The following is a 9,951-nucleotide window of genomic DNA, read 5'->3' as shown; positions in this document are numbered from 1 at the left end:
CTGACATCTCCTCCTCAATGACGTTGTCTTCTGTTTGTAAGCAATTTGGCAAGGGAAGACAGAAAGGTGCCCTTGTAAATATGGAAAGGGCATTCAAAGGTTGCACTATACTTGGAACTGACCACTGCATCCAAAAATGATACTAAATAAACAATGTCCTTCCACTGATGATGAATGTAAAATTATGTGGAATCCAGCAGTGACAATAGTATGTAAATAGTTTTGCACAAGGTAGGAAAAATTGCAAAGCTGCCTATCATAAAGAGGTGTGTCCTTGCTTACTTGCTAACTGGGACTGGCAACTGTCTCTAAGTGTTGCAGTCACTGAGATCCATGTTGCCATGCCAAGTTAGAACCAAGGGAATCGAGCTGAGGTGGCGCAGTGAGTAGGGTGCAGTACTGCAGGCCACTTCAGCTGACTGTTATCTGCAGTTCAGCGGTTCTAATCTCACTGGCTCAAGGTTGACTCAGCCTTCCATCCTTCCGAGGTGGGTGAAATGAGGACCCAGACTGTGGGGGCGATATGCTGACTCTGTAAACCACTTAGAGAGGGCTGAAAGCCCTATGAAGCGGTATATAAGTCTAACTGCTATTGCTATTAAGAGACATATCTTGTGATTGTGACTTGGCAACTTTACTTCCACATTCTCTGCAAATGCAATGGTGGAAGTCAGTTGTGAAGCTTGCAAATGACAATCATGAGACTGTGGGATGCTACAACAGTCATAAATGCATGCTGGTTTTGATGTATGAGAACAGCGATTGCACAGATGCTTCAATGGCTGTAAATGGGAGGATGTTTTCCAACCATTGAAGTTTTGAATGATTGCTAAACAAAACAGTTGGTAAGTAAGCACTACCTGCATTGTTTGGCTTTTTATTTTAATCAACATTGCTTTACATCAGGTAGACTCATGTAAAGAATAACTAAAGTTCAATTAACTTGCTAGACAAGTCTTCCAATCCAACAATGCTTATACATTTATACAACAGTGAAGAGAGAATTCTGATTTATTCAAAGGAAGGAGGTTTCCTCGTGGACATTGTATCAAAATGTAATAGCCCTTGCCCATACCAAGGCATCTACATGTACCTCAGAGCTTCAGTTTGGGGTGACTATGTAAGAGATAACTAAGCTCATATGTTTAAAGTGAGAGCAGAGGACCTTTGTAGTTGTAGCATTGCATATGCTTGATCATGACATACTCAACGAAGAATTATAATCAGATAATAAAACTCAATTAAAGAAAAAACAAAGGGAAGGCATTGGTCTTGCAAAGGTTACTCTTGAGGCAACTTGATAATTCTATTGATTTCATAGGGAAGTTGATTGTGTGAAACAAGGGTGAGGAACGTCTCCAGATTGTGCTGAACTACAACTGTTTTAGGTGGAAGCTCAGCAATATCCAAAGGGTTCCCTTGGGCTGCAAATAAGTCTGGATGACAAGATAATTTACTGGATGGAAACAAGGACAGGCAGAAAACCTCTTGCTGCCATGTAGTGATTATTCTGATTTCTGCAGCCCAGATATGGTATGTCCATGTACCCTTGATAGTGAGTGAAAAAAATACAAGTAACTTGTTTCAGAATCAAGTTTTACACACATTCATGTGTGTGTGTGTGTGTGTGTGTGTGTGTGTGTGTGTGTATTGTACTGCCATATTTTAGAAATGCCTATGCCTAATGTAAGATCAACTGGGCTAGACGAAAAGTTAACAAGTCCTGTATGCTTTTCTCACAATAGCCAACCGGATGCAAAGAATTGCATACAGAATACAAATACTATACTTCTTTCCCAAATGTTGTATCTCAGGAACTAACATTCAGATATATGCTACCCCCAACCTTAAAGGTAGTCTACAGTTGTCATGGCTGGTAGTCTTTCTTGTAGTCTTTTCTCCATGAATTTCTCTGTTCTTTAAGCTCTGTCTTCAAAGCCCATGAAATAAAACTGCAATCACCATTGAAAACCTATTTATAGAATTTGGAAAAGGCACAACCTTCTTGCAAATGGTTAGCAGCCAAATACCTACTTTGTCCTCTTGTCAGTTCAGTGCAACCTATGATTTATTTTATATGTGACATGCAAAGGGGGAGGATGTAAAATAAGAAACCTCAAAACAGAGTTTACAATATTAAAAATGCACTTCCATTGTTATAAAAAAGAAGAAATGGATTTACTCCGCAAAATTTGCCATTAATACATTTACAAGTAAAAGTTAGAAGCAGAATTAAAAAACAGTTGAGATTCTCAAAAATAAAGTAGAATTTTAAAAAAGGGTTCAACAATATTTATCAATCTGTACAATAAAATTTTACATACACATTCACAGATGATACATTGGCTTACTAAGGAAATTGTGAGAGGATATATCCCTGAATTTTTAGAACAAAACTATGTGTTAAAATTCAAGTTACACTTGCTATCAAGTAGTGAGAATTTCTTTTTCCCAAATATTAGCGAAGCAGAAAATCAGGGGAACATGATATCTTATATATCACCATTTAAAATCCTACTGCCAAGTAAAATTGAGGTATATGACAAATAGGAGCATCATTCAAACATAATTTGAACATGGTTTTAGCACACTTTTTTTAGAGAACAGGCCAAGTAGCACCATGATGTGAGTTGAGTTCCAAATCCATATATAGATATAGATATATATATATTGATATATAATATATATTTATATATTTGTACATTATTAAAATACTAAAACATTGCTTTAAAATTGTTTACAAGTTACTATACATCTGTTTTGCTTACACTTTTATACAAACTACCAAATTAAAAACCATCACAGCAAGCCAGCTGCCTCTACTGTATTCTCCCCAAGCCCCTAACTTCCTACAGTACAACCCTGTATTTCTTTGTGTTGACCCTTCTCAACATTTCCTAGAAAATATGGCCACATTACACTGAGCAGTGCCATATACCATAACATAAATAATCCATGATTAAATAAAGCAGTAACCATCATCTGTAGAATGCTATGGATCTTTAAAAAGTAGCTCAAAATCATGGCAAAATGGTCAAGTTTAACACGTTTTTGTATCTGTGACATATATATATATATATATTAAAAACTTAAAATGTGTACTATTTCAGAAAGGAGTTTTTCATTAAAATAGTTAAAATTAATATTTACAATATACCTGTGTAAGACGAGCACCAAAACACAAAGCTTGTATTTTTTTTTAATCCCGTTACCTCTGGTTGAATAGAGTAAATAAAGGATTTATTTTTTCTCTATTCTTTATTTAGCGAGTGTTTGAGAAATGGTTTTCAGTTTGTGTCTATAATTGGCTTAAAAACCTTGTCCTGCTGTTTGCAATTACAAATACCTTCTCCCCATTCCATCTTATATAAATTTGCCCCAATCAAATTTGCCCCAATATTGTTATTTTAATCAAAAGATTGTAATAACAATAATTGTAATTTGTTGAACGCTTGTAGAAGTTGAACATTTATGGGAAAAGAAATCTGCTGTTATAACAATCTTGTTTGCAGCCCTTGGAGCCTAACCTAAAGGATTTACTGAACATTTGGAAACCTTGAATTTATTGAACCTGAATATCTTAATTTTACAGAAAGCCACTTTGCTGGAAACGGGCTCCATCTTTAAGGTACTATCTTAATAATTCTTAAGTTCTTCATTAAGTCTTGAATTAATAAGTTTTCACCAATCTTGGACTATGATTCTAACTGCAGATTACTCTCTACAATCTAACAATAAGTTATTAAAAGTACATGCTACCCGACTCCCAGTGATTCCAGGTAATATTGAATTTAATATGCATATACTGCATACATTTATTCAAATAAGTTTCTTTTAATGTTACAGTAAATGTCTGGAAAGTTTTAGCACCCAGATAATATTATTCAGTGGCAACACTGCAACAACATCTAAAGAGTTTTTCAAGCACCATTCACAAAACATTTTTCTATTGTTGGCTGCTCTTAATCAGATCTTTGCCAAATGAAATGAATTCTGGTGAGATCCAACAAAGCTTATTTAGCACGGAGAAGTAGCAGAATGAGAATTCAGGGCTGTACCATGTAAGCCTTATTTGCATATTTTGCAGTTTTATCTTGATTTGATAATCAAAATAAAACTGTTATCTTCAATCGCTTTATTCAAATAAAAGAAGACCAGTTTCTTTTCTTATTTGCAATTCTGTGGGGCATTAAGCCACCGGGAAAATATTCCTCAAAATGTTAGCATAGATTGAGAAAGGATCAGAGATGGGCATCACATAATAGAGCAACTGGTTTGCCCAGCACCGAAACTGTGAGAAATCAGAAACAGGCAAAATAAAGCCTGATCATACCCATACTGTGTCATCTAAATCCTTTTTTGTTAAAGTTAATTAGGAAGTTTATATTGCATTTTGCATGCACTGAGTGCCAAAAAGGTTTGCCATCACTGCTATAGCACCTACAGAACATGGGGATGCTGAACACAGGACCTTAATATTTCAACTGTTCCTGTAGATAAACCAGAATGGATGCATACCCCAGTACTAACCAATGGTTAAGCTTTGTTTGTTTGAGAGATGCCATCAATTCCACGGTTCAGCCATTGAAGTGTGAGGATTAATTCTTCTAGGGCTGAATAGGGAGAGGTCTTCTTAGTTTAAAAAGGTGCCTTTTTCCTTTCATTATTCTAGCTGCTACTGGCACATTCTGCCTGCAGTGCTCATACAATAGCTTTGTTGGATCTTGCCCTTGTTTCATCCAGGTTTCCATGCTTTAAAACAAGTGCGTCCAACCCACAGCTATTGGTTGGACACCCATGCTTTAAACAATGAGTTGTAGCTGATTTTTTTTTTAAAAAAAATCAGATTAAGTGGATGTCATCACAAATGTAAACGTTTTGTTTATGGATTAAGGAGAGCAGGATTTTTTAAAAATCCTATCTAGTGCTAATAAAAGACATTAAAACTTGTCTAAATGCTGCAGTAGACACCATTTTTATATCTAGCACCACGTTTTAGAATAGCCGAAACAAATTCAGTGCTTTTGTTGTAAGGGTAGCTATCCTGATTAACATTAATTTATGTTAAAATCATAGCCAAAACAAAACAAAGCGAAACAAAAAACAAACAAACAAAATGTTCCATGCTAAAAACTACATTTCCAGTAAGCATTTCAGTATACCATCAGTTTAGCACCTAGCAGAATCTTCAATTTTCTGCAGAAGAGACACTACAGAGTTTTCACCATTAAAAACAAAAACACACTCTCTTGCTTTATCTGCTCCTGAGCAAAATGGTTATAGATGTACATTAAAAAAAAATTATGGTCATTCTTTTTTTTACCAGTAGTCATAGCAGTATTTCAGTCCCAGTTGGTTGTTATGTCGTCTTCATTTTGCATAGGATACTTTGGTTTCAGTTTCGAATTGTGACTTGTGACAGCTCTCCAAATAGATGCAGTGGTAAAATTACTTATTTTGCTGGGATGGAGGAGATCCCCTCAATGACAAGTGAAAAAGAAAAATACTGTGTCTTGCTCAGACTCTATCTAATCTAAAGGGAATAATTACTAACTTTTTTTTAAAAGGATGAGGTAATAAACAAAGGTGACTTTTATATATATCTGTTATAAGGCCCTGTAACCCGTGTAAAGGCATATGGAGATGTGGTTACTGTGGAATTTGTGGTAAGAGACATCGTCCTTTGTGCAAGGGACCTGATAAATCTAAAATAGGTTGGTTCCAGGTTCTCGTTTAATTCAGCAGGCTCCCGTTTTACTTTTTTGCCATGTACTTTCTGAGGCACATAATCTGGACCATACTTCTCACAGTCCTCTTCTTTTTCTCTTGCCTTCTCAGCCATTTTTGCCTCCCACAAAGCCAGCCCATGCTTTGGCTCATTCATACTTTTGTGTTGGTAGAAGACAAGTGATATCCTTGTAGGGTGATTCCTGTTGGGGTTTTTCACGGGAGTTGTAGCATGGAGTTCACGCTTAGCACACTCTATAAGGATTGATCCATGGGATGGGGCCACTGCAACGCCACCTATTTCTGGATCCAGAAAACTCTGCTCATTGTCTGACCAGACATCATCAGGGTCCTCTGCATTGAGTGCCTCTGTTTTATTTGCACCTACTTCGGAAGTAGTTCTATTAGCGTTGAAATCTGGAAAGAGGTTTGACAGCCCATTGGCTGCCTGACTATTTTTGTTCTGGAGATGGAGTGAATGAGAAGAGCCATTGAACAGGCTGTGATAGTCATGGGCAAGGTGTGCTGGGGGATACAGATGGTCACCATTTTTATTCATGAAGTCCACACCTGGATTATTCAGATTAGATTTCAGCCTGGAGGTGATGTCCATAAAAGGGTTATCAGTCTCATGCTGGGCGTAAGATGGGAAAGAACCTGCATGGTGAACATTTGGTCTAAAGGTGCATTTGTTGAAAGCATCTACTGGCACATTTTGGTTTCCATAATTCAAGTACCTGTGCCCAAAGTTCTGATTATTTGCAATCCTATGCTGATACAATGTATGTATTGGAGGTAGACTTAGTTTAGACAGAGAATCTTGGTTCTGATAGCTAAACAAGTCCATATGCTGAGTCTGAGCAGAATAGGAATTGTAATAAGAACAATTGTCTATTGATAAGCTTCCATTGCATGGGTAATGAGGATACTGGTTATTTTGACCTAAATGAATAGAATAGGGATTGATGAGGCTGGAAGAATTCAAATAAGGTCCTGTAGGTTGTGATGAAGTTTGGTAGATATTCATTGGATTGGATCCTCCATAAGGATTGGAAGGATGCGTAGAGTTAGAATATGGATTAGCTGGATTAGCAAGACTCATATAGAGATTGGTAGGGTCAGAAGCAGAGTATAAATTGCCATGATTTGACTGAGGTTTAGAAGGAAGAGCCTGGCATGGATGTTGATAAAGTTGCTGTTGTGGCACAGCTGCTCCTGAAAGATGCAAAAGATCTGTGCACAAGAAAGAGAAGGGAAGAGCTTTAAGGTGGAAAGAAAATATTTATCATTTGTATAGAATTAATTCAATGATGGAAAGATGTTGCCCAATCTAGTTTTCATGGAAGAGGTTTGTACAATTGAATTATGCCACAAATAAAGAGATATGGGAAATTACTGCAGATCAAACATGAATGTTACCCGCATCTTTCCCCTCTGAAAATAAAAATAGCCTTCTTGATGAATCAGGCCAAGGCTCAAATGTTGGCACTGTTTTGTTTCCCAGATATCTTAGGAGGGCTTGGAAGCAGGTGTGAAAAATAACACAGGTACTCGTCTGAAACATGTATTCAAAGCCCTTCTAGAGTTGTGCAATATTTGAATTCTGATGTAAGCAAACGGGCTTCAAATCTGGCATTTATATCCTCTTTGTACCAGTTGGAACAAGGGACGCAGTGGCTCAGTGGCTAAGACGCTGAGCTTGTCGATCAGAAAGGTCAGCAGTTTGAATCCCTAGCGCCGCATAACGGAGTGAGCTCCCGTTACTTGTCCCAGCTTCCGCCAACCTAGTAGTTCAAAAGCATGTAAAAATGCAAGTAAAAATATAGGAACCACCTTTGGTGGGAAGGTAACAGCATTCCGTGAGCCTTTAGTCATGGCCACCACATGACCACGAAGACATCTTTGGACAGCGCTGGCTCTTCAGCTTTGAAACAGAGATGAGCACCGCCCCCTAGAATCTGGAATGACTAACACATACATGCGAGGGGAACCTTTACCTTTACCTGTTGGTAATTTCTTTAAAAAGTCCTCTCTTTCCTTGGATTTATAGTCAAACAGGTTCAGAGAAAGGATCGAAGGAAGTATAATGAAGCAGTAATAGGATGCAATCAAACTTTTACACTTGTTACCTCAACTCAACCAGAAGCCTGCACAACTACTTGATGCTCTAAGAGCCCAGGTAAAAAAATGACTCCTTTAAGCTTCTGAAGGTACCAAAGACCAGATCTGAAGCACCTTTGTACATTTTGTTCTAAGTAGTGAACATTTCTATTTTTATCTTTAAAAGGCATCCAACGATCAGTCATCACTATGCCTAATGAATTCTGAATGGTTAACTGTACTAAAAAGCATTTCTTTTGTTTATTGTAAACCCCATGCCAATCAGCTATATTAGATGAGCTCTGCCCCAGGAGCTTTGTGAAAGTTAACAAAACAAAATAAATAACACCTCCTTTTCTACTTTCTTGGTGTCATATATAATTTACACACATTGACATGTCCCCTTTAAATAACCTATTCTCCCAATAAAAGTGTTTCAAATATTCTAGTCTTTTCTCATAAAAGATTCTTTGAGTCTCTTGATGGTTTTGATTGCTCCCTTCTGCATTCCCCCCCCCCAAAAACATTATATTTTTTTCCAGTTATGAGTGAGAATTTATAAGGGTACTATGATCCTGGTTGTCAGTTTTATCTTAATTCCCAGCATATATTTTCCCCGCCCCAAACGGCTACATATTGTGTCAACATCTTCATTCAGCTATTGATATCAGTGATATCAAAATGTTTTTTCTTGGTTAGTTGGGACCCCATCAGTATATATGTTAAGTAAGGTTTTTGTCAAAATATTTATCATTTGGCACCTCTTTAAATTGCATTTGTCATGTGTTTGTCCACTCAAAAGATGTCCTTCTTAAGCTCTTTATAGACACTTTGTTGGAAGCCCTAATTCCTCAGCATCTCATAATCTATTGAATATAGAAGGGATAGGATGCAGTAAGAAAGTTAAGAATTTGCTTTCTGTCCCTTTTCTTTGTCTTTTACGTATCCTATACTTAAAATGATTGCTGATCTCCTATACTTAAAATGATTGCTGATTTCCTCCAACAATGGAGGAAATATGGATTCTCCTTTTGGTAGGATGTAGCTAGCTAGGTGATAGACCTGTCCTGTAAATAGATCTCCTTTCTGTTTTAGAAATAAATCCTCTTTTGGTAATTATTGTTGAGATCAAATTCCTACTGTAAGGAAGACACATCCAACTCACTTTTTGGGTTTTTTTAAAACCTTGAGTAGTTTAATTAGAACAGAACAGATCAGAACAGAATAACAGAGTTGGAAGGGATCTTGGAGGTCTTCTAGTCCAACCCCCTGCCTAGGCAGGAAATCCTATAGCACTTCAGACAAATGGCTATCCAACATCTTAAAGACTTCCAGTGTTGGGCATTCACAACTTCTGGAAGCAAGCTATTCCACTGATTAATTGTTTTAACTATCAGGAAATTTCGCCTCAGTTCTAAGTTGTTTCTCTCCTTGATTAATTTCCACCCATTGCTTCTTGTTCTACCCTCGGGTGCCTTGGAGAATAGTTTGACTCCTCTTCTTTGTGGCAACCCCTGAGACATTGGAACACTGCTATCATGTCTCCTCTAGTCCTTCTTTTCATTAAACCAGACATACCCAGTTCCTGTAACTGTTCTTCATATGTTTTAGTCTCCAGTCCCCTAATCATCTTTGTTGCTCTTCTCTGCACTCTTTCTAGAGTCACCACATCTTTTTTACATCGTGCCGACCAAAACTGAATGCAGAATTACAAGTGCGGCCTTACCAAGGCATTATAAAGTGGCATTAACACTTCATGTGATCTTGATTCTATCCCTCTGTTTATGCAACCTAGAACTGTGTTGGCTTTTTTGGCAGCTGCTGCACACTGCTGGCTCATATTTAAATGGTTGTCCACTAGGATTCCAAGTTCCCTCTCACAGTTACTACTATTGAGCGAGATACCACATATACTGTACCTGTACATTTTGTTTTTGTTGTATAAATGTAGATTACTTTTTTTACCATTGAATTTCATTTTGTTAGATAGCACCCAATGTTCAAGTTTGTCAAGATCCTTCTGTATCTTAAGCAAACTTGGCCACCTCACTGCTTATTTAAAAGAATCATTGAAAAATTAAAAAGTACCAATTCTAACTGGTATTTCTACTTGCATAGAAATTT

The 9,951-nt window shown here is 37.2% G+C and overlaps 1 protein-coding gene across 1 annotated transcript in view; it reads right to left on the bottom strand.

Annotated features, from left to right (window-relative positions):
• Positions 1-1,653: 1,653 nt before the first annotated feature.
• TET2 (tet methylcytosine dioxygenase 2) overlaps positions 1,654-9,951 on the bottom strand; it is an 81,728-nt gene continuing 73,430 nt past the window's right edge. The window contains exon 10 of the mRNA XM_032224171.1: positions 1,654-6,960. Within this exon, the coding sequence (XP_032080062.1) occupies positions 5,594-6,960 (1,367 nt within the window). The 3' untranslated portion in view covers positions 1,654-5,593. The remainder of the gene's footprint in view (positions 6,961-9,951) is intronic.

Source organism: Thamnophis elegans, chromosome 9 (assembly GCF_009769535.1).
Source record: "Thamnophis elegans isolate rThaEle1 chromosome 9, rThaEle1.pri, whole genome shotgun sequence".
In the NCBI taxonomy this organism is placed as follows: Eukaryota; Metazoa; Chordata; class Lepidosauria; order Squamata; family Colubridae; genus Thamnophis; species Thamnophis elegans.
Note: the sequence above shows the minus strand (reverse complement) of the source record. Positions and strands in the feature narration are given on the sequence as shown.